The following is a 25851-nucleotide window of genomic DNA, read 5'->3' on the forward strand; positions in this document are numbered from 1 at the left end:
ATCAGCAGAGAGTTGAGCGCTCATTTGAGGTTGGAGATATAGTCTACCTGAGACTACAACCTTTCATACAGTTTACTCTTAAGAAGAGTGGAGCGGAGAACCTCAAGCATGTTTTTATGGTCCGTTGAAGGTCATCAGAAGAGTTGAAGCTACCAGTAAGTAGCCGCATACATAATGTCTTCCATGTGTCACACCTCAAAAAGGCGCTTGGACACAATGTTATGGTCTCCACAAATTTGCCTCCTTTGGATGAAGAGGGAGAATTGGTGCTCATTCTAGAGGAAATCCTTGATGTTAGAGAATGATTTTTGAGGAGGAGAACCATCAGAGAATACTTAGTGAAATGGAAGAACTTACCAGTTGAGGATGCTACTTGGGAGAATGAGGAGATTTTGCAGCATCAAGGCTTGCGATTGCTTGAGGGCAAGCAATATTTCTCAGTGACGAGTAAGCTGTGGTCCATTGGCCTATTTCGGAGACCTGTAGGCTAAATGGAATGGAGAATTAGGGTTTCCTATTTTTGTGGAGTTCTGCACGAGCCATTTGAGGACTATCCGGTGGGAATTCTACATTTCTATTCGTGGATTCCTTCTGGGTTTTTCGAGAACTTTGCAGTGGTATGACATGCAATTCATTCAGGGGAGTTTGCAGAACTTACTATTTTTAGTAAGTTGATGGCAGCTGTTAGGGTTTTGAGATTATTCTGAGTTCTCTGAGCTTCCTCTCACGATTCGAAAATCATGTTGTTTGGATTTTTTTTCAAGACTTACTATTTTTAGTAAGTGCCATTTCAAGCAGTTCTATTTTTAGCAGGGCAATTCAGAACTCCAATTTAGTCCAGCTACTGGTTCAACACTTCAATCCTCAATCCAGTTGGTATTGATCAGTATTTGGCTTGCAGAATGATTTATTAAATATTAACACTGCATTCTAAAGTTAATATTTAATTATTTGGACGACTTTGGAAAGTTAATATTTAATGGTTATTTGGACGACTTTGGAGATAAAAAACGTGTTTTATTTAAATGATTTTTTAATGTTCTCCTAGGTTGGGCGCCTTAACCAAATAATATTTTTAAGTCGTCAAGTGTGGACCTTGCATAATGCGTGAACTTGCCTAGATGGGGCAAATTTCTCCTTGGGCGCCCATGTGGTGAAATTAAATGAAAATGCAACGCCATTTTGGATTAAATGAAATGTAATTTGCTTTGGGTGAATTTGGGGTGCAATTGAATTTGAATTTGGTGGAGCAAATGTTATAAATAAGAGCCCCAAGCTCTCATTTTGGGCATCTGGAGAATTTACACCATTATGCTGGAATGGTTAGTGATTGAACTTAGAAGTTGGAATAGCTTCTTAGTTGCTTCAGTTTTGTACTTGAGACACAATACCTAGCTGGATTGTAAGAACCCTTACTAACTTTGCCCTTAAATCATTGATTTCTACCCTTGGGAATTTTGTCAAACACTTGTCTTGCAAAGTCTGTACTTGCTGTTATGAGTTTTCTGTTTGTATTGTTTGGGTTTTGTACACTGCAATTAATGTTTTGAATGCCTCTAACCATGAAAGATTGACTAACAATGTCATAGAAATGATATGCCAATTGATTTTGATGCATATAAGTAACTAAAAATAACAACTACAATTGCTTGACAAATCATCAAACACTTGGCATGCAAACTAGAAATTATGTGGCAGCAGCATAATGAAGTTTTTATTAGTTATTCTCACACCAAATAGTTACAAAGGTATAACATGTAATTTCCAAAACTTATGACAGCAAAATTAGAGAACCTGATATGTAAAATGCTTGCTGCAAATGATGGTCTCCACTCTTCAATGGACTGCCAATTAAACACGTTCCTGCTGTAGCTACGAATAATTTGCCACCTAAATGCCTGATTTCTTAGTACTGTAGCACGTCACTATTCACGTCACTGTAGCATTTCACTATTCACGGATTACTGTAGCGTCTACTGTAGCGCGGGTACTGTAGCAGCAATTGTATCTTGAAATGATTGCTTCAATTCTGATTTTTAATGGCTGCCAAATGAAACTGTAGGTCTGCAATTGATATATATTCAAAAATCTGCATACCCTAGATGTCTTCCCTTCTTTTTAAAGCCCAAATAGAACTCCAGAATGAAGCTCTCCTGAAATGCCAAATTCAGTGGATATTTCACCACCTCAAATGGTTGCAACACTGAAGAATTGTCGCTCTCCAATGGCTGACTGAATCAGAAACCCTTGGCTTCTTCTCCCAAGTTCATAACAAACAAATATCAATTCTCTGGATGGATGATATAAAATGAGCTCTTAAGTCCCTTTTTATTCTTTCTTATGAGAGCTCGAACACTTTCTTGGCGCCAATGTGGGATTAAAGACATATTCACACATTATAATATTAAAGTGACTTTATTATTATAAAGTTACTTTATAACTTTATAATAACATTAAAATATTTAAATAAATCACTTAAGTCACTTTTAATTAAATTAATTAAATATAAAGTCACCTTTTTTTATTTTATTTTATTTAATGACTCAATAAGAAATTAATTTAATCAATTTCTCCTTATTTCTCCACTTAGCCTTCGGAGAATGTAAAGGCTAAGAACTCCACTGAGATGCTAAAAAGGTGGGGACATTACAGTCCGCCCTTCCTGAAATTGCTTGTCCTCAAGCAACTTCAACTCCGGATGCTGCAAAATCTCCTCATTCTCCCAAGTAGCATCCTCTACTGGCAAATCCTTCCACTTCACCAAATATTCCCAGATGGTACGTCTCCTTAAGTTCCTTTCTCTGAAATCAATGATAGCCTCTGGTATCAAAACAAGTTTTCCCTCATCATCCAGGGGTGGTAGTACTGTAGAAGGCACAATATGATGTTCTAGCGCCTTCTTGAGGCGTGACACATGAAAAACGTTGTGTACCTTGCTCTCTGCCGGTAAATCTAACTCATAAGCCACCTCTCCCACTTTCCTGATAATCCTAAATGGACCATAGTATCGTGGCTTAAGTTTCTCGGCACCACTCTTCTTGAGAGTGGATTGATGGTAAGGCTGCAACATAAGATACACCATATCTCCAACCTCAAAAGTCCGCTCAGTCCTCTTCTGATCTGCATATTGCTTCTGCTGATTCTGTGCCTTAGTTATATTATCCTTGAGAGTCTTAACAATGTCTTGACTCTCCTGTAACAAATCACCTGCACTGGGCACTCTACTGTCACTCAAAAGCAGATCCATAAAATTGGGTGCCTCATACCCATACAGGGCCATAAAGGGTGACATCTGAATAGACATGTGATAAGTGGTATTGTAGCAATACTCACAGAGATAAATCCACTTTACCCATGCCTTTTGTTGCCCTGCTATATAATTTCTGAGATATCCCTCCACCCATTTGTTCACTATCTCCATCTGACCATCTGTCTGAGGGTGGTAGCTAGTACTCGGAGTGAGCTCTGTCGCACACAACCTGAATAGCTCCTGCCAAAAGTGACTCATAAACCTGCTGTCCCTGTCACTCACAATGCTCCGAGGTAAGCCATGTAATCTGAATATCTCCTTGAAGAACAACTCTGCCACCTGCGTAGCAGTGTATGTAGCAGTGATTGGAAAAAAGTGTGCAAGCTTCGTAAGGCGATCCACAACCACATATATGCAGTCCCTGCCTTGGGCTCTAGGCAGTCCTGTGATGAAGTCCATAGACAAACACTCCCACTTCCTATCAGGAATCGGAAGTGGCTGAAGTAAACCGGCTGGATAGGAGTGTTCTTGCTTATTCTGTTGGCAGGTGGGACACTCCCTAACATACTGAAGTACCTCTGCTTTGAGCCCTTTCCATGTGAAGCGCTCTCTAATCTGCCGATATGTCTTGTAGAAACCAGGATGTCCTGCCATAGGTGAATCATGAAAAGATTTCAGAACCATCCTCCTCACTGCTGATCCTGGAACCAAAAATATTCGCCCTTTGTAAATGATGAGCTCATTCACAAGGGTGTATCTGCTGTCCTGAATAGTCCCATCTATGAATCCAGCTGCCCAAGTATCCTTTGCATACTCTGCAATGATCAAGTGTCTCCAATCCTCCGATATGTCTGTCAATAAGCTCAAATGGGGCCGACGTGATAAGGCATCAGCAACTACATTCTGTGTCCCCTTAAAATATGTAATGTCAAAGTCATAGGACTGTAACTTGCTCACCCACTTCTACTGCCTATCATTGAGATCTCGCTGCCCCAAAAAGTATTTTAGGCTATTATGGTCGGTTTTGATAGAAAATTTGCTACCTACCAAATATTGCCTGAATTTAGCCAAAGCATGCATAATAGCTAACATCTCCTTATCATAAATGCTGAAGCTCCGCTCTGGCCCTCTCAATTTCCTGCTCTCATAAGCAATAGGGTGCTTCTCCTGCATAAGCACCGCTCCAATGCCCTCCTCGGAAGCATCACAGTGTAGCTCAAAAGGTTTGCTGAAATCTGGTAATGCTAACACTGGACAAGAAGTCATCAACTCCTTAAATTTCTCAAAACACTCCTGTGCCTCAGGAGTCCACAAGAAAGCTCCCTTTCTCATCAAATCTGTCAAGGGTGCTGCATGCCTAGAATATCCATCCACAAACCTCCTGTAGAAACCACATAATCCCAGAAAGCCCCTCAATTGTGTAAGGTTCACCGGTGAAGGCCACTCCACAATGGCACGAATCTTTTCAGGATCCATGCATACGCCCTCTGCACTGATGATGTGACCCAAGTACAACAACTCTGTCATGCCCGAATCACACTTCAACTCCTTTGCATACAAGGACTCTCTGCCCAATATATCCAACACCGTGTCAAGGTGAACCAAGTGCTCCTCCCAAGATCTACTGTACACCAAGATATCATCGAAGAAGACAAGAACAAATTTCCTCAATTGAAGATGGAAAACCCGATTCATTGTTGCCTGAAAAGTAGCAGGTGCGTTAGTTAGCCCAAATGGCATAACTACAAACTCAAAATGGCCACAATGACATCTAAAGGCTGTCTTCTCAATGTCCTGCTCTCTAACTCTAATCTGGTGATAACCTGATCTCAAATCTATCTTCGAGAAGAAGCAAGCTCCATGAAGCTCATCTATCAACTCATCGATCCTAGGAATGGGGTACCTGTTTTTAATTGTCTTCCTATTAAGCACCCTGTAATCAATGCACATCCTCAATGTCCCATCCTTCTTCTTCACTAAGACCACTGAAGAAGCGAAAGGAGACTTACTTGGTCTAATGTGGCCCATAGCAAGTAACTCCTTTACGGTTTTCTCAATTTCATCCTTCAACCTCTTCGGATGCCTGTAAGGTGTAATCATGATGGGTTTAGCCCCCTCCTCTAGCTCAATGATGTGCTCAATACCCCTATCTGGTGGTCTACCTGGTGGAATGTCACTGAACACCTTAGAGTGTTTAACTCTAAGCTCCTGAATATTAGGAGGATATTCAATCTTCTGCTGTCCCTCCTATGATGGCATCAACATGCACTCTGCTGCCCACTCTACCTAATCATGTTGAATCAATCTAGCCATCCTCCGAAAAGAAACCATCCTGAGATCACTGTCCCTGATTGCCTTAAGAATATGTGTCTTCCCATTCACTTTAAACCTCATCTCCATCTCCTTGAGGTTAAGAGTGAACTCCCCAATATCATGCAACCAACTCATCCCAAGGACTATATCTGTATCTCCCATAGGCACAACATAGAAATCTGCCTTAAAGTCATAATTATTAACTTTCAATGGGAGTCCAGTGATCTTACGATCACATTTGAGGACATAGCCATCAGCTACCCTCACTCTAATTCCCCCAAACTCCTCTGTTTGTATGCCACGCTTCTCCACCATCCTAGCATCAATGAAATTATGAGTGGCACCTCTATCAACCAAAGTTATGACTCGCTGTCCAGCAAGCACTCCTCTCATCTGGAATGACCCTTCCTGCCTAATACTTGTGAGACGAGCTTCCCTGTCAAACAAAGCTCGCCTGCAAGTGTAATATCTGTGAGAGCCAACCTCAGGCGGCTGCATGTGATTGCTAAACCCTCAGGATGGCAGGATTTAGCTCTGATACCAATGTAAGAACCCTTACTAACTTTGCCCTTAAATCATTGATTTCTACCCTTGGGAATTTTGTCAAACACTTGTCTTGCAAAGTCTGTACTTGCTGTTATGAGTTTTCTGTTTGTATTGTTTGGGTCTTGTACACTGCAATTAATGTTTTGAATGCCTCTAACCATGAAAGATTGACTAACAATGTCATAGAAATGATATGCCAATTGATTTTGATGCATATAAGTAACTAAAAATAACAACTATAGCTGCTTGACAAATCATCAAACACTTGGCATGCAAACTAGAAATTATGTGGCAGCAGCATAATGAAGTTTTTATTAGTTATTCTCACACCAAATAGTTACAAAGGTATAACATGTAATTTCCAAAACTTATGACAGCAAAATTAGAGAACCTGATATGTAAAATGCTTGCTGCAAATGATGGTCTCCACTCTTCAATGGACTGCCAATTAAACACGTTCCTGCTGTAGCTACGAATAATTTGCCAATTAAATACCTGATTTCTTAGTACTGTAGTGTTGTGCGAATCGCACACCCATCCCCGTCTTGGACAGGGACCCCCAATTGGTACCTTTCTGTCCTGATCCTGAAATTTGGCTAAGTCTGGAATTCCCTGATCCTGAAATTTGGCTAACTCTGAAAACTGAGGAAACCTCCAAAAACTAGAATTTGCAATATAACTCCTGGAGGGCCGAAACCACTCTCAAACATCCTGAAAGTATATATGGAATATAACTTAAAGTATAAGAAAGGAGAAAGACATATGGAAATGTCACTTATACTTAGATGTTATATTCCATTAAATGATCTTCCGGGGAGATCTGGGCAAACTTGCCCAAGTGCCCAAGCTCGCACTTCTTGAGGAAACGTTTAAAATCGCCCAAAATGCCCAATTTCGGACCCTGGGGCCAAAATGTGAAAAAGTTCAAAAGTTGCGAAAATGCCCCAGAGGTCCGAAAATCACTTAAGTTGTCCAATTTCGGACCCTAGGCCAAAAAGTGAAAAATTTGATAAAACTGGCAGGAGGTCCGAAAAAGTGAAATGTTGCAAACGTGCCTTCAGGTCCGAATTTCACTTAAAGCACCAATTTCGGACCCTAGGGCCGAAATTCGAAGTTTCTTCTAAATTTCCAAATGCGTTTTTAGGTTCCAAAAGTGAAAACGCGATTTTGCGAAATATGTTACAAGGTCCGAAAACCACTTAAGCGCCCTCATTTTCGGACCCTCGGAGGTAAATGGAAAGTGCGTCGAGTTTAGGAAACACAAAAAAAAAAAACGCGTTTTAGATCCGAAATTTACCAAAAGCGCTTCAAGCCCTGAAAATCGTTTAAAGTGTCCATTTTCGGAACCATGGGGCGAAATCGAAAAAAAGGTATAAAGGTGCGAAATCCTACAAAGCTCCTCCAGATCCGAAGTTTGCCTTGGACACCCATTTTCGGACCCCAGCCCCGAAATTTTAAAACTCAGAAATTTGTAAAACACCTTCAAACTCCAATTTTGTAAACATGTTTAGGTCCGAAGTTCACTTATTTTGCAAAAGGTGGTTTAGCTCCGAAAATGAGAGTTCACCAAAAACGTGAAGTCCCATTTTTGGACCCTAGGGGCGAAATGTTTGAAAATCGCGATTTGCGAAATATATGTAAGCTCCGAAATTTGCAAAAGGATGGCAAGGTCCGAAATTCGCCTTAAGTCCTCAGACTTCGGACCCATGAGCCAAAAGTGAAAGGTTTTGAAAATTCAAAAGTTCAAATGCTCCAAATTTGCAAAAACGCCAAAGGGTCCGAAATTTTTTGCAAATTTCAAAAGGTGCCCTCCGTTCTCCGAAATTTACCAGAAAAGCATGAGAGTTAGAGTTTTAAAATTTGCAGAAGTTCTCCAAACCTCCAGAATCGCGCCATAAACCCATTTAAAACATCCAAGACTCCAAAGGTAAAATACGCAGAAATAAAAAACCAAGGATCAGATTTCACAATCGAAGAGAAAGAGAAGCATTTTCAAGATACATCCCGCAAAGAGCTTCTCAAGCCAGACGTCGTAACTAAATTTAATGTTTGTTAAAATTAAATTATTTAATTTTTTCAAATTAATTTAATGAAATGAAGTTGGTTGATCGCAGGACGTCATCGAAGAACCAGGAGAAAGACCTGAAAATGCAAATCAAAGAAGGATCGCAATTCAAGGCCAGGCGCTGAAGATTGGAAAAGAAAAGATGCAGGAGCGCAAGAGCAACCAAACATTGGGAACCGTGCCGCTGAACAAAGATGAAGTCCACCACCAGGACCACAAACCAAAGAACACTCTGAATGCTGCAAGTTTATGCATTCTCAGAAGGCACACAGTTGGATTTAAATCCAAAAAATTCAGTCTTAAAGCTGAAACTACTTTATTGCAAACTGCCTATGGGTCCCGTGCAAGATATTTTTGTGGATAACTATTCCCAACCACCAAGAAGATTGGATAGACCTGAATTAAAGCCAAATAGTGGCAGGTAGTTGAGATAGTTGCTGGTTGGATAACTGAGAATTAATTAGGCATGGGTCAGGGCTGTCAGCTTCTGGAAGACAGATCAGGACCCTTGGATGCAGTCCATCCTGGCCTCTGATTCAAAATTGTAATATCTATAAAAGGCAGAGGCCTTTCTTCTGTAAAGGGTTAGATAGTTAGATTGTTAGAGATTGAGAGATTGTTAGAGATTGAGAAATTGCTAGATAGTTAGATTTTAGAGTTAGAATAGGTTAGATCTTAGCAGTAGCATAGAGATGTTGCAGAAATTGTTGTAATAGGCAGATGAGATCAATATATCAACATTGATTTGGTGTTTATTGTCTTGTTTTCATCCTGTTTGCATGGTTTCCTTCAGCATTTTAGATAGATCTTTATGTTTTGGGTGTGCAGGTATTTGATAGATTCGGGCTCATACCACTGAGGATATGCTGATTGTATATCCTTTTGTGTGGTTAACTTGAGCCTTCGATTGTGCTTAGTTCAATTGCAGGTGTCCGTCCGAGCTGCGCCAGAATTGGGTGCTTAGCCGTGCGTCTCCAATCTGAAAATCTTCCAAGTTCCTTTGAAGATTGCACCGTTCCTGCAAGGTTGTGAGCCATTCTGGCCAAGCAGGAATTGGTTATGTTGAATCTGTCTACCCGCATACCCGTGTTGTTAGTTTTAGATCTCCTAAACCTTTCCTTTTGCTCTTTATTGCGTAATTCGAGAATCACAGCAGACTAGCTTGTTGCCAGTTAAACGTAAGTCCCCCTTGTGTTTCCAGCATAAACACATCAAGCCACTGAGAGATCCCGCAGTCAAGACCTGACAAAAGAAACCTTGAGGTAGTCTCCTTTGATCAAACTTAGAAAACAGCATTAGAGACTTCCTTATCTCAAGAGAGAGTAGGATAATCAGTCGGCTATTCTATTCTGCGTTGGCCGTATGGAGTTTGCCGCAATGCGATTTCAGACACGTCAACATGTAGCACGTCACTATTCATGCCACTGTAGCGTTTCACTATTCATGGATTACTGTAGCGCGAGTACTGTAGCGTCTACTGTAGCGCGGGTACTGTAGCAGCAATTGTATCTTGAAATGATTGCTTCAATTCTGATTTTTAATGGCTGCCAAATGAAACTGTAGGTCTGCAATTGATATATATTCGAAAATCTGCATACCCTAGATGTCTTCCCTTCTTTTTAAAGCCCAAATAGAACTCCAGAATGAAGCTCTCCTGAAATGCCAAATTCAGTGGATATTTCACCACCTCAAATGGTTGCAACACTGAAGAATTGTCGCTCTCCAATGGCTGACTGAATCAGAAACCCTTGGCTTCTTCTCCCAAGTTCATAACAAACAAATATCAATTCTCTGGATGGATGATATAAAATGAGCTCTTAAGTCCCTTTTTATTCTTTCTTATGAGAGCTTGAACACTTTCTTGGCCAATGTGGGATTAAAGACATATTCACACATTATAATATTAAAGTGACTTTATTATTATAAAGTTACTTTATAACTTTATAATAACATTAAAATATTTAAATAAATCACTTAAGTCACTTTTAATTAAATTAATTAAATATAAAGTCACCTTTTTTTATTTTATTTTATTTAATGACTTAATAAGAAATTAATTTAATCAATTTCTCCTTATTTCTCCACTTAGCCTTCGGAGAATGTAAAGGCTAAGAACTCCACTGAGATGCTAAAAAGGTGGGGACATTACATGGATAGATCATTTTTGGGTGAAGTTTTTGAAGCGTTTGATTCAATTTCAGTGTGGTTTTGGAGTGTCTTGTTTGTTGCTGTGATTTTTGGAGTTGTTGGACGTGGTGGCTGAAGCAATCTTCTATTCATATCTCCCTGCCTATTGATCATATCATTTTGGGTATTGGCTCTATCCATCTGTACTCCCTGGTCAATAAAACTCATCAATTTGCAGATTGGGAAGTGGTGATTCTAATTTTTAGTTGCAAATCAAAATTTACAGCAAGGCTGTACCATTTGAAAGGTGCCTTGGTTTGCGTGCATCATATTTGAAGCTTCAAAGTTGCTGGTTAGAGGTTTGGGATTGATCGCCTATTATATATATTTCATTTAAATTTGATTTAGTGTGATTCAGTGTTAATTTGAGTGAGTTGTGAGCTCTTTGGTGTTGCCGGGTGTGGCTGGTTCTGCGTGTTATTGATTTTCAAATTCAGAACAAGAAGTAGTGTTTATGTTGTGTGATTTTGATAGTGGATTGCTTGAGATCTGCAATTAGCTTCTTATCTAATCTAATATCTCTATTTTGTAAGATTGCTTTAGTAGTACTGATCAATCATTCTTGTTGCATCTTACTTGTAATTCCCACTGTGCAAGTGGAAGAGGATGGCCTGGCCGCCTTCTATGTTTGTAATCAGGAAATAATGTAAGTCCTTTCGCTGAAATACTGCGGTAGAGTTGATTTGTTGTAATAAGTCATCTCGCTGAAATACTGCGGTTGATTTGATTTTGTTGTATTAAGTCCTCCCACTGAAATATTGTGGTTGAGTTGATTTTGTTGTATAAGTCCTCCCGCTGAAATACGGCGGTAGAGTTGATTTGTTTTGTGTGCTAGTGTTTCTCCTTGGCTGGTTTACCGCCAAGTCTTTTGTTTCTCTATCCCGCTGAAAACTGGAAGGGGCTGGCTTGTCGCCCATCTTGTAATCGATTTCAATTTTCAAGCTCCTAACGATCCCCTCAGCACTGTATGCTCTCACCCTCCCAAGTTGGGCTCTTAGTGATCAGAAAGTGGAGGGTTACCTTCAGCAGTATTGAGATTATCTTTCCTAACCTTAACGGGTGCATTGTAGTGTTTATTGTGTTTAAAAATTAAAAAAAAATTAAGGGGAATATTACAAAAACTTATCAAGACCTTCTAATTCCTTACCCAAAATAATCTCATCAGGATCCCAATGCTCACATATTGTAGGTACCTATTGTGACCATTTCACACATCGCCCAATTGCAAATGGGGACCCCTGCTTTTTGCTTTTTAGGGTTTGTTTTCTAGGTCTTTTAGGGTTTTGTCTATTAGCCTTTGCATTTTGAGTGTCGCCAAGGGGATCACCTAGATAGCAGGTTCTGCTTGAGTTAGGTCAAGTTGATAAGTGATGAAGTCTGGAAAGTCCTGATCCTGAAATTTGGCTAAGTCTGGAAACTGAAAAACCTCCAAAAACTAGATTTTGCAATATAATTCCTTAAGGTCTGAAACCACTCTCAAACATCCTGAAAGTATATATGGAATATAACTCACTTATACTTAAATGTTATATTCCATAAAATTATCCTGTCAGAGAGTTCAATAAGGTCAAATTTCGCTCACTGACCCTCTCAGGAGGTCCAAAGCGAATCTCCCCCCTGACCCTTCTAGAGGGTCCAAGGCGAAAATCAACCTAGGACTCATTCCTGGCCTTATTTGACCAAATTTTGATTTGCAAAGCATTTTGTTTGGACTTTGGAATTGATTGAACACCTTGAAGAAAATGATGAATTTTGGCCAAGATTGGGAATTTCGCTCCTGACCCTTGCTGAGGGTCCAGAGCGAAATTCATTGTAGATTTCATTTGCCAACTCGCTTGAATTTGAAACCTTGTTCCTGGCCTTGAAAATGATCTTACCTTGCCCTGTGAAGTGATTTGAAACTAAAAGATTGAGCAATTTAGCCTAGATTGTAAATTTCGCTCCTGACCCTTGCCGAGGGTCCAGGGTGAAAATCTTATTTAAGTTTATTTTAGCACTAATTTTGGCTAACTTGTTTTGTGCAGGGTCTCCCGGAGAGAAGATTAGACATCACTTGATGCAAATTGAAGGTTGGAAAGCATTAAAGATGATGAATTTTGGGCAACAAATCAAAATCGCTCCTGACCCTGTCTGAGGGCCTGTTGTGACGTTTTCACACATCGCCCCATTGCAAATGGGGACCCATGTTTTTTGCTTTTTAGGGTTTGTTCTTTGGTTTTTTAGGGTTTTGTTAGCTAGCCTTTGCATTTTGAACGTCGCCCAGGGGATCACATGGATAAGCAAGTCCGGCTTGAGTGAAGTCCTGATCCTGAATTTTGGCTAAGTCTGGAATGTCCTGATCCTGAATTTGACTAAGTCTGGAAACTGAAAAAACCTCCAAAAACTAGATTTTGCAATATAACTCCTGGAGGTCTGAAACCACTCTCAAACATCCTGAAAGTATATATGGAATATAACTTAAAGTATAAGAAGGAAATGTCTCTTATACTTAAATGTTATATTCCATAAAATTTATCCTCATAGAGAGTTCGAAAAGTCAAATTTCGCTCGTGTCCTTCTCCAAGGGTCCAGACCGAAAAGCGCTCCTATCCCTCTCCAAGGGACCAAGGCGAATCGCTCGTGTCCCTCACCAAGGGTCCAGAGCGAAAATGCTTAGTTGAGCCATTCCTGACCTTGTTTGGACGAATTGAGACATCAAAGGCATGGTGAAGGACGAAATGAGCATGATAGAGCATCCAGACTTGATCAAAAACAATGAAATGATGACGTTTTTGCCTAGAGGGTCTAATTCGCTCCTGTCCCTCACTGAAGGACCAGAGCGATTTTTGTTATAGATGATTTTCTTGCCAAGTTACAACCGATCTCAAGGCATGAATGAATGAAATGAAGTATGGCGAGACCATTGAAGATAAATTTTGGAGGTGATAAAGTAAAATGAAGCCCACAAGAGCAGGATCGCTCCTGTCCCTCTCCAAGGGACCAGGGCGATATAATGGTTATATTGTCGTTCCTCCAAATTCAAGGCACTCCAAGACGAAGAACAAGGTGGTGAAGACATTTTAAGACATCTCCATCAAGCGCAAAGCATCAAAAATTGCCGAAGGTGAAGGATTTGCACCAAGACATCTAATTCGCTCCTGTCCCTCAGGAAGGGACCAGAGCGATATTTCCATAATGGCTTAGATTTCGAAAATTTGTCAAGTGTCAAGCGACCAAGGGGATCAAGGGGACTTCATTTTACGCGTTGATAGCAATTACAAGTTGAAGAAGGCAAAGACAAGCTCAAAACGTTGAAGTTCGCTCCTGTCCCTCAGGAAGGGACCAGAGCGATATACACCATATTTGCCAATTCATGCATAAATCACGTTAAGTCAAGGTTTTGCAAAGTGGTAAAAGGTCTAAGGTGTCTTTTGAAGACGATATACAAGAGTTTTGAACGTCAAAATGCTATCAATTGAGCTAAGGAACTTATATCGCTCCTGTCCTTTGGTCAAGGACCAAAGCGATTTCTATTAAAACACTCATGCTCCTTCAAAATCAAGACAATGCAAGGGTGGGCAAGATCGAGGACGCCATTTGAAAGATAATGAATGAGGAACAAAGGTTGAAAGGTGGCAAATTCTAGCTAGAGCACATGGATCGCTCCTGTCCCTCTCCAAGGGACCAGGGCGATATCACATCTTAAAGACATTCCTTCGCACAAACAAGTCAATCAAACTTGAAGGACCCAGCTAAAATGCCGATTTGAACGTAAGGATCAAGATTTTGAACGTCAAAAATGCAAGGATCAAGACCAAATTGATGGATCGCTCTTGTCCCTCAGTCAGGGACCAGGGCGATGAGGTACGTATTATTTCATTTTGAAAAATTTGGTGCTCAAACACATTTCTTTAAATTTATTTTAAATGCTAAAATCGATGGATTGCAAATTTAATTAAAAATGGCATTTAAAATTTGCGCTTGATATTTATTAATTATTTTTGCCTTAATAAAAATCGAAATTTATTAATTTAAATAATAAAGGCATTTAATAATTAATTATTAATTAATAAAAAAATCAAATGGAGCGCTAAGATATGAAGGTCGGCTTTATTTATTTATTAAAAATCGTTTTAGTTGCCTTATTTTTACAAAGTCAGCCTAAGTGAATTGGTGATATGAGCGTTTATAAAGGGTGGTGAAGATTGTTATTTTCACATTACCATTTTATCCTTCAAGTGCGATTTGAGGAAGACAAAAGGAAGAGTGCGAGTTGTGTTCTAAGGTGCAAGCATTATCAAAGGAGTTCGAGTTTCAAGTTAGGCAAACTTGCCAAGGACATTGAAGATCACGTCAAAGTCATCTAATTTCAAATTTTGCCTAGGCGATTTTCCTCATTTTGCATTTTAGAGTTAAGCTCTTAAGTAAGGTATGGCAAGATCTCTTGTTTTAATTTCGAATTTTGATCATCATTGCCTTAATTTTGAATTTTGAAAATTTGTTTTCCCTTAGCTTAGTCGTTTTTAGGAAATGATTAATAAAGGACTTATCATTAAGTTTCCTAAAATTTGCTCTCTAATTTATGTTATGTATTGCAAAATCATGGTACTAATTTTGAAATGTTGTGTAGGCATCAAATGGAGATCTCTTCAAGGAAAATCAAGCCAGATCCAGGACGGTCTTCGCCAGGACGGTCTTCGCGAGGACGATCAAGTAAGGACATGGGCAACCTCTTTCAATCCAACGTTCCAAGGCGAGGTACATCATCATCCTGCACATCAAGGACACAAGGAGTTAGGACAAGAGTTAATTAAAGATAGCCTCTCAACGACATCAAATTGAATATCTAGCAAGCTACAAGTGTCAGATGAGGTGGCATCCCAGTCATCACTCCTCCAGTCAGTGTGGTCCACCTCAGCATGTCCAGATTCAATGTATCTAACTCATGGAAGGTGGCACAAACTCCGATGTACCTACCCTGGCTATCCATTGGTCGATTTTTCTAGAAGGGACATGTGTCCAAGCAATACAATTATTTCATTGGTCAAGCATTAAATGTTATGTAATGGTTGTAACAAACCCTAATTAGGGTTTTCATTGTAAAATCTTGGCCATTGATCTTGAATTGATCTAAGCCATCAAATTGTATTGTGGGCACTATATAAGCCCAGGCATTTCATTTGTAAAGGCGAATTAGAAAATTATTAGAGAGAGTTGTAAATAATAGAAAGCAGTTAGTAGATAGAGAGTAGTTAGAAATTGATAACAAGGCAAGAAATTGTTGCCATTGATTGTAAACAAACTCCATTTTCATTGAAGTAATGGTGAAATATGTCGTTTTCTTGCAATTTGCATGGTTTCTTGTTGAGTCTTCAATCTTAGATGGTAGATGATTAGATGAATGGAGGAAATGTGATTGATTGATGGTGGAATTCGTATATCCATACTACTAGCAGTTTGTTGATTGCAGACTTGCCTTGTGTAGTCAACTGGAATCGTTCAGCTTAAGCTCAATTTCAATTTGTTGCCTCTTCATTGATATGCATCAACTTGGATGGTATCTATGCCTGCGGTGATGATTTGAACATCATAAAGCTTCCCTTAGAAGATCGCACTAGTCTTGTGTAGATGTTCCATTGATGTCAAAACAAGATCTAGTTAGAGTTTCATCAAAAAATCAAGTCATTGCTCCTACATTCTTAGTATTAGGATTAGATCCTCTCTTCGCCCTTATCCTTTTTTCATTTTTTTCAAATCCAAGTTAGTAAGAGCCTGTGTCCAGCAAAGCAGATCGGAAGTTCAATCATCACATGTAAGTCCCCTTGTGATTCCAGCAAATCACATCACACCACGGAAGCTTGTCCACACGTAGAGACCCTACTAAAAGAACCTTGGAGTCTACCTAACTGATCCTTTATGCAGATCTTCAGCAGTTAGAGACTATTTTCTCAAGAGAGGATAAGATGCCTATTGGTATTTTATTCTGTGTATGATGGTGTACAAAATACACGTCAACAAGGCCCAGGGCGAATTTCTTGTGGACACACTATTTTATCCTTTTTTGGACATGAGAATTTATTCATAGCATGAAACAAGATAACATCTTCCTTAGCCAAGGAATTTCGAGATGAAAAGTGAAACAATTTGATCATGATGGCAAAAAGCGCTCCTGACCCTCACTGAAGGTCCGGAGCTTGATTTTCAAATTTGCACTGTTCTTGCAGGATCAAAGTGATTTTATGATTGGCAGAGATCAAGGAAAGCATGTTCTATCCGTTGAATATAATTTGAGTGGTCAACAAAGGAGGAAATCAACCCAAAAACAAAAGGCGCTCCTGACCCTCACTGAAGGTCCAGAGCGATTTCTTGAAAGACACATTATTTTATCACTTGTTGGGCTTAAAGATTTATTCATAGCATGAAAAAGGAAAGTTCTTCCTTATCAAGGTGATTTCAAAGGGAAAGGTGAGAGAAAATAGCTTAAATTTGCAAAAGCGCTCCTGACCCTCAATGAAGGTCCGGAGCTAGATTCTAAAAGTACAATTTTCTTGCAAGGACAAAACAAGTTTTGTGATTAAAATAAATGGAAGAGGGTGTGTTCTATCCGTTGAAGATAATTGGGAGAAACAACAAGGCATGGACAAGCTTAAATTTGCAAAAGCGCTCCTGACCCTCACTGAAGGCCCAGAGCGATTTTTGCAAAAAACTACAACTTTTCTTCAAAATTGTGCTAAGGCAAGGATGAGATAAGGCAAAAGGACCCCAAGAAACTTGATGAATATTGTATTGCCTTTGAAAATTGAGGATTTTAGTCACAAAATAAAAAATTGCTTCTGGCCTTCACCAAGGGCCCAGGGCGAAATTTGTGATATCCTTCATTTTCTACATTGCTTGAGCGTTGAAATTCTTAACGAATTCACCAAATTTGCTAATTTTGAGCCCTTTGGAGATTTTGAATCAAATTCACATTAAATTAAGGCATTTTGAATTTAATAAATTAAATTTTAAGCCTTGAAATTAATAAAAATTCCCTTGGAGGCATTTAAAATTAATTTTTATTAAATTAAAATTAAATGTGGAGCGCACAAGGCCTTATTTTCACTTATTTTGCCAAGTCGGCCCCCCTTTTTTTTGAAATTTATTTATTTTTAACCTCTTTTTGCCAAGTCGGCCTAGAGGGAGCAAAGGGGTGAGCGCTCTATATATTGGAGGTGTTTTTTCACAATTCAAATCATTCAATCATCCTTTCAAGTGCGAATTTGGAGAGCTAATTGAAGGGGCTAAATTCATCTTGAAGGCTATTGGAGAGGCGAATTTCTTGCTAGATTGGAGGATAATTTCCAGATTTTTTGAAGGTATTTGAAGGCGAATTTCCAGATTTTTGAAGAGGCTAGTGGAGTTTATTCTTTTCCAAGCTAGAGGAGGCGCAATTTGTTCAAGAGAAGGCTTTGATCTACACTTTGCCTAGCGAAATCTATTTTTTTACATCATTTCTTAGAGTTTAAAACTCAAGAGGAGGTATGGCGAAATCATCTTAACGCCCTTGTTCGAGGTTTGATTTTTAGACATGTTTTAGAAAAGTCTAAGTATTGCATGGTTAATTAGGCAATGATAACTCAAGATTTATCATGAGGTTTCCTAAATTAAAAATCTTAAATCTTCCTCTTGAATCTTAATTTCTACACTTCAACATATAATGCTTAAGAACTAATTTTGAAATGTTGTGTAGGTATCAAGATGGCGACTCCAGAGCTCAGAGGATCTACAAGTCGGCAGGCTCTCATCAGAGAAGATCCAGTCCAGGACAAAGATGATCTCCTCCAGCTCAGTATCATCAAAGAAGATCAAGCAAGGATAAGGGCGACCTCTTCCAGTCCAGTATTCCAAGGCGAGGTACATCATCATCCTGCAAATCATGGACACAAGAAGTCAGAGCAAAGAGTTTGTTGAAGAAGCAGATAATTCCAGAAGAGTTAATTAAAGCTAACTTCTCAACATTACCAAATTGAGTATCAACCAAGTGTCTGACGAGTTGGCATCCTAGTCATCATTTCTCCAGTCAGCGTTGGTCCACCTCAGCGTGTCCAGATTCAATCTACCTAACTCATGGAAGGTGGCACAAACTTCGATGTACCTACCCCAGCTATCCATTGGTCGAATTTTCCAAAGAAGACATGTGTCCTAAAGATGCAATTTTATCATTGGTCAAGCATTAAATGTAATGTAATGGTTGTAACAAACCCTAATTAGGGTTTTCATTGTTGAATCCTGGCCATCGATCTCAAATGGATCTGAGCCATCGAATTGTATTGTGGGCACTATATAAGCCCCGACTCTTCATTTTGTAAAGGCAATAGAAAGTAGTTAGAGAGAAGTTAGTGAATAGAGAATAGTTAGAAGGTGATTAGAATAGCAATTAGAGTAGAGTAGAGAGAGAAGGCAAAGGTTGTTGCCAAGATGTTGTTGTAAGAGACTTGTAAAACTTCATTGAAGAAATGGTGAAATTTATGGGTCGATTCGACAATTTGCATGGTCTCTATACTTCTCATATTTGATTTCATGTTATTAGATGAGTGGAAGAAATGTGCTTGATTGATGGTGAAATTCGTATATCCATACTACTAGCAGTTTGTTGATTGCAGACTTGCCTTGTGTAGTCAACTGGAATCATTCAGCTTAAGCTTAACTTCAATTGTCGCTTCTTCATTGATATGCATCAGCCTGATGGTGTCTATGCTTGCAGTGATGATTTGAACATCATAAAGCTTTCCTTCGAAGATCGCACTAACCTTGTGGAGATGGTCCTGGGATGTCAAAACAAGACTTAGTTAGAATTTCATCAAAGATCATTCATTGCTCTTACATTCTTAGTGTTAGGATTAGATCCTTTCCTCGCCCTCATCTTTTTCCCTTTTTTCCAAGTCAAAGCTAGTAAAAGCCTGTGTTCCAGCAATATTCAAAGCAAATCAGAAAGTTCAGTCATCAAGTGTAAGTCCCCTTGTGATTCCAGCAAAATCACATCATACCACAAAGAGCTTATCCACACGTAGAGATCCTACAACGAAGAACTTTGAAGTCATCCTGATCGATCCTTTTCACGATATCTTCAGCATTCAGAGACTTTATTCAAGAGAGGATAAGGTACCTTTAGGTATTTTATTCTATGTTCGCATGTGCGTAAAAAACACATCAACAGTACCTTGTAACTAAAAATATTATAGCTTTGCCTAGTGAGTTTCTAAGAGTTGAAGTACCACTAAATTTTGCATATTAGCTATGGTTGGTGGGACATAAAAAACACACAAGAATAAGCTCTCAACCAGAAAATTCAGATTTTTATCAGGATTTAAATGGAAAATGCTGCGGTGATAAACAATAGAAATGATTGAACCTTTGTACAAGAATACATTTGTTGAACAGCAATGAAAGAAACTCAGATTTTGCAATGGAAGAATTCAGATTGAAAAACATGATTTATGTAATTTTTTGGTGTAAAAACCTCACACTGACCCTGCTGCACCCCTGGACAAATTTCTATGCATTTTTTTTGGCTTTTTTCAGATGGCCAACATGTTATTCCTATGTGAAATTTTTGCTAACTCTCCACCTATGTGTTTGGAAGGCACTAATACTCAACATTGAAAGAAGTAATAAAAGAAATGGGTGCACAAGAATGTGTTTGTTCATAATTTATTTATGAGGGATGAGGTTAAATTAGTTGTAACATACATTATGAAAGTAACATTAGTAGAAAATTACTTTTATTGTATTTAAATAAAATAACAACAATACCACCTTACGTCTACACATTATATCTACTATGATTTAACAGTGAAGCATGGTAGGCCACTGTAGTTGGGTATTATGAATGTTTCTATTAAGTATGAAAGCATAGCGCAACTTTTATATTGGGGTCTATGTGTGTACCACCTATCATATTATTCTTTAGGATTTTTGCTGAGGGCCTGCAGCCTTGTATTGTAGTCTAAAAGAAAACACAAAACATAAGTAGCAATATCTTTTGGCATAGCATTTTTTTCCTCATTTAGTAGAAATAATTCAATGAGATATCTACTTTGGATTGCTATGTAGCATGTTATAAATAAATGGTAAAGATAAACCCATACCTCAATGCTATGAATGCTGAACATTAAATCCTCTTTTAGAAAATTAATTCCTTTCAAATATTTCACAAATTTTTGCAGGAAACCTTTATGACTGCAAAAATATAACAGGATGAGAACAAAGGCATTAAAAAATAGAAAAATAAAAACTAAAATATCAATTTCCAAAGGATATTTAAATCTCATTCAAGTCTTGACAATCTCAAGACTATCATCTCCCAAAAGGCACTTAGATTTTTGAAGCACAAACAGATACATTTTCTTGCAGGAAATAATTCAAAAGAAATATTCTAGAATGGCATTCCTTTGCTAATTGAAAAGAGTTCACACAATAGAAAACTAATTAATCAAAGCATATTTCCATATAAAGCATCTCCATTCATGTGAGAACCATTTACTAATTATTACTCTAATTGTATATTGACACAATTGTCGATTCTTTGGCCATCTAAATGCATAACACACATAATAAGAGGTTGATTTCAATATCCCACTATCTTGTTTAATGAAAGCACAAGAAATTAGTCTATGCTATGGTATCCCTCTCTTATACATGCCTTTACCAACCTCGACCTCCAAGAGATTTTAAAATAACAAGGATTAGGAACCCCTTGGTGTATGGAAGCGAGGAGAGGGTTGGGTTTAGGGAGAAAAATGAGCTTAGGATGTACCTTTTCTTGGAAATTTTATTGCATATTCAAAGACAAAGCTACAATACATCACATGTATAAGGGCATTGTGTGGTTTTAGAGTGCCCCTTTTATCCCCATTGAGCTTCCAAGCGAGGTTAGCCACACTAGGATATATTTTCTTCTTTTTGTTCACATGATGCTTGTTTCAAATGCCTCTTATTATTTCTTTGGGCCAACCATTAATGTCTCCGTAATTGTGCTTCCCATTGTAATTGACAAGGACAACTTTATGGCAAGCAGTTCCCAACAATTTGAATTTTGATTAACGGGGTAAATGGAACAATGAAAATATTCACACTAAAGATTTAATCCAATAAAGCAAGTGTTTAAGACAATAAATTAATGAACTGATGAAGAAGAAAACATGAAAAATTCAAACCATAGCAATAGATTTATGTGGAGAAACTCTTGCGAGAAAAAACTCCACAACCAAGGAGATCCAAGGTTGTATTAATCTCAAAAGAGTATATACCTATAAAATCACTTATCCCTTTAGCAATAAACTAGCAACATAAAAGTACTTGTAGCCTTATAATCCACTATCCCATGCTTGGAATATATAGAAATGTTAGAAAATATAAAGTTATAAATCATTAAGTTGAATCCCAAACCATGAGACATGGCAAAAAACCAACACTCCTATGATCACATTAAGCATCTCCGAATAATATGTAACTCCTTTTGCACATCTTATGTTTCTTTCAGATCATAGGTGTCATAGAATTGATCATAATGGTCAAATTGACCAAGATCCCAACCATAGGTGCTCCATGAGAGCAATCAATGTCTATGTCATAAACATCAAATTAGGGAGACGCTCTGTAATTCCCAATTTTAAATTCTTTAATGTAACATCCCTATTGATTGTCTTCTTACACAATATCTCAAGTATCCCAAATCATAAATAATGTCTCCATTCACACATGGGCATTGCATTTTGCCCACTCCAACATGTTGGGAGACAATACATTATTTATCATCTACATAAATTAAATACAATTAATCAAGACTTAAGATTGCAAAGTGAATGGTGCTCATTATCCAAACAGTCTCCCACTTGACATTTACATTACAGGACATAAGAGAAAACTTAAGAACAAATCAAGTGCTAGAAGAGTCAAGGCCCATGGCCTTTCCATACCAACTAAATTTCTTTGTGCTCACTAGCATAATGAGAATCTACAATAATAACCAAGGGATCAACCTTGTGTATCATTACTTTGCTGCTCTCAACCATCTCGTAAACAAAGTGATACAAAACATAAATACGTTTTATACGATCACAGTACATCGAGTTCTTCACCAAACAAATGGCACTCTAACTATCACATTTGATCCCAAGGTCAGACTTTAACCTACCAGTAAATCCCATAGCTTAGGGTGCCTAGTACTATAAGACCATAGCATACACTACGTTACCTATGACACTAGCATATGGAACCTTAAAACATATCTTCCAAATCATTATTTGACTTTGGACATTAGTCCAATGGTATGTTAGTCTTGACAAGTAAAGGAATATTAACTAGCTTATTGAAGAAAAAAAGAAATTATTTTAGGGTCCATGAGGCTAAATATAGCCTATGGGACAGACCCCTTCACAAACCAACTTCTGCATTTCAACTCTTTTCTTGTGTAGCCAAATTATCCCACGAGGTGGCTGTCAAGAACTTTTCATAGCTGTCACTGCTAGCTTTAAAAGCACTACACTCAAGAATGAAGTTTTTTTTAGTTTCAACTTTACCTGAAGTGCAAAAAATGCACACCCTTTCTTCCCAAGCCTCTTTTGGTCTTTTCCAATGCCCGGTTTTGCAGCGGAGTTGATGGGAATTAGTTGTTAATTGAGCAAAATGAGGATTTTAGCTTTCCATGGTATATTGGCCTCTATGTGCGGTTTTTGATGATGGTTGCAAGAGGGGTTAAACTCTTCAATATAGTATTTCTTCTTTCTCCCTAGCTCTTTATCCCAAGTACGCTTGTGGAATTTATCAATAACATATGCTTTGATCCCCTTATTATCCGTGGGGCACATGTTCAAGTATATATCCCATTTTCTAAACCATTTGCTATTTTGTCGCATCCAAGACTTCTTTCTTATGCATAATGTGTCATTGAAGACGACCTTAGGCCATCGACCCTCTTCCATTTGCCCAATTCTTTTCAAATAACTTATGAGTCTTGCCAAAGCAATTGCTTCTATAGAGGCGCAACCCCCACTTCACTCAACATGATATCATAGGGGAGTGAACTTTTGAGTTTGAACTTGTTTGAAATCAAGCGTTTTTTAATTTGCTCGATTTGTTTCCACTGCACGTCAAAGATGCTGCTAGCCCACACTTTGCAAACATAAAGAACAACTGGAAGCACTAAAAGCCCAAAGAGAGTTTAAGTAGTCTTCCAGTCCCATAATTCTGCCTCTCTACACCTCTTTTGAAAAGCATAAAATGCTTTCCAACCTCCCAGCATTCTCTTCTTTCTGTAGCCTTCCCAACTTAGTTTTTTGTTGAAGTCAATACCGAGGTACTTGTAATCTACCACTTCCTCAAGAACACTACCTTCGAAAAAGAACTTATGTTGGTTATGCTTTCTTTTGAGGGAGAAAATCATCACTTTCGTCTTGCTAATGTTGACTTGCATCCCCACTGTTCTACAAAACTGCTCAAGAGAGTGTAAGTCCTCTTGTAAGCCAAGAGTAGACCTAGCAATCAAAATAAGGTCATCCGCATACAAAAGGAGCCTTATAACAAACTCCCCCAAATGAACACCATCACCTTCTTGCAGATTTAACCATTCTTCAAATTTGTCAATGTATAAACCAAAAAGTGTAGAGGATAAAGGGCACCCTTGCTTGACCCCGATATCACTCGTAAAACTTTCGGAGATGCCAACCAAAGTTCTGATTTTGACTTTAACCTCCTCATACAGACTATGAACAACTGCTCTAAGATGTATAGGAACCCCTATTTCCTCCATTCTTTGCCAAAGCTTATCTTTAGGGACTGTGTCAAAAGCCTTTTTGAAATCCACAAAGCAACAAAAAACTTCCTCTTCTTGTTCCCAAACTTTTTCAATAATGTGCCTTAGAGTGATGCCATGATCAACCGTGGAATGCTTCGGTCTGAAACTTGCCTACCCTTTAGCATGCTTATCACTTTCTTCTACCCATTTGCTTATTCTGTTTTCTATCATACTGCCAAATAACTTTGCAAACAAAGGGTTTATCATAATGGTTCTATAATTTGAGGGATTGTTCACATCCCTACTCTTGAAAAGCGTTTATTGCCAAGCTAGTTGTCCAATCAGCAAGGAACTCTTGTTGAAAATTCTTTTGATGTGGTGCAAGAATTTCCATGCCCCACTTTAAATACTCTGCCTGAAGTTCAACTAGGTCTTTTGCTTTACCAACAACTATCTTCTTAATACCCATCTTGACCTCTTGAATGGTGAAAAGCTTAGTGGTAGTATTGACCAAAAGGGGGAAGCAACTTGAGAATCCTGCTCATAAAGTTGCTTTGCAGAATCAAACCATTGAGATGTTGTAATAGTGTTTTCAGTTTGCTTCTTTCTTGACTAAAGTTCCCTCCAAAATAGCTTGGGGTCTTGTTTTCCAAGGAAGATTAACTCTTCCCTCCTTATGACTATAAATTCAGCTTTTTTCTCTTTTAGAATCTGCTTGTAGACTTTGAGATTAATTTGTTTATTATTTGTCTCTTTCAAGTTCTCCTTGCCTTCTCGCATTCTTCATCAAACCAAGCACTGACCAGAAAAGAATCCGTTTCAACTTTTTTGTTTTTGGTTCTTTTACATTCAGTAAGTCCCTTGTGAATTATATTGATAAGCTCAAGACTACAAGGCAAATGGATAGGAATTCTCTCCTCAAAAAGCCTTTCAAGTGCTATTTGAAATGTATCACAATTTTTTTGAGTTTATAAAATTCTGCCCTTTGAAATAGATTGTGGAATACCCATGGATTTCCTTTCAAGTTGTTCCTTTTTAGACCAAGAAAAACTTAAGTAAATTGGTTTATGATCAGAATTTAAATCCCAGAGTTGTTCACCAATCAAGAGTTCCTCCATTTTTTCATACAAACCATATGAGCATATGGCATAATCCACTACACTTGCACCATTATAAACATTACAAGTAAAATTGTCAGACCTTGGCCATCTAGCCAAACCATTACAGGTGACTAAGTTTAAAGACCCACATAAAGTAAGCATATGCTCCCCAAAAGCATTCCAACCTTTGTCTTCAGAGACCCTAGTCCACTAATGAATACTTTCCTCTATAAGCCAAATAGGATTGTGATCTTCTTTACAACACAAAATGCTGGCTTGTTCACTTGCTGTCTTAGCATTAAAATCCCCCACCAAAAGTACTTCACTGAGCTAAGAATACATTGCAATATCCTTTTTTAAAGCTGCAAAAGGATCTTCGTGGTCAAGGCCTCTATTCTTGTAAGTTTTTGAAACTTGCAGAGAAAATTAACATGCTGCAATTCAAATGAGATTACCATTTTCTACAATTTTGAACCAAAAGAATTGTTTATTCGAATCTTCTCTTTCTAGCTGAATCGAACGCCCTTCTTTTTCCTTCACTAAGATCATAATACCCCCGTGACCTTTGCCATTCCTTGCTGCCTTGTTCCACACTACCAACTTCAAATACCCTTCATGCTCATGAGTTTCTATGAGA

At 38.3% G+C, this 25851-nt stretch overlaps 1 protein-coding gene across 3 annotated transcripts in view; it reads right to left on the reverse strand.

The window, feature by feature from the left end:
* The window catches only part of LOC131042942 (DNA polymerase lambda), a 328908-nt gene that overhangs the window by 120453 nt on the left and 182604 nt on the right, over nt 1-25851 (reverse strand). For all 3 annotated transcript variants that reach the window (XM_057976282.2, XM_057976281.2, XM_057976283.2), the window contains one exon: nt 20468-20558. In XM_057976282.2, the coding sequence (XP_057832265.1) occupies nt 20468-20558 (91 nt within the window). The remainder of the gene's footprint in view (nt 1-20467; nt 20559-25851) is intronic.

Source organism: Cryptomeria japonica, chromosome 5, assembly GCF_030272615.1.
Source record: "Cryptomeria japonica chromosome 5, Sugi_1.0, whole genome shotgun sequence".
Taxonomy (NCBI): Eukaryota; Viridiplantae; Streptophyta; class Pinopsida; order Cupressales; family Cupressaceae; genus Cryptomeria; species Cryptomeria japonica.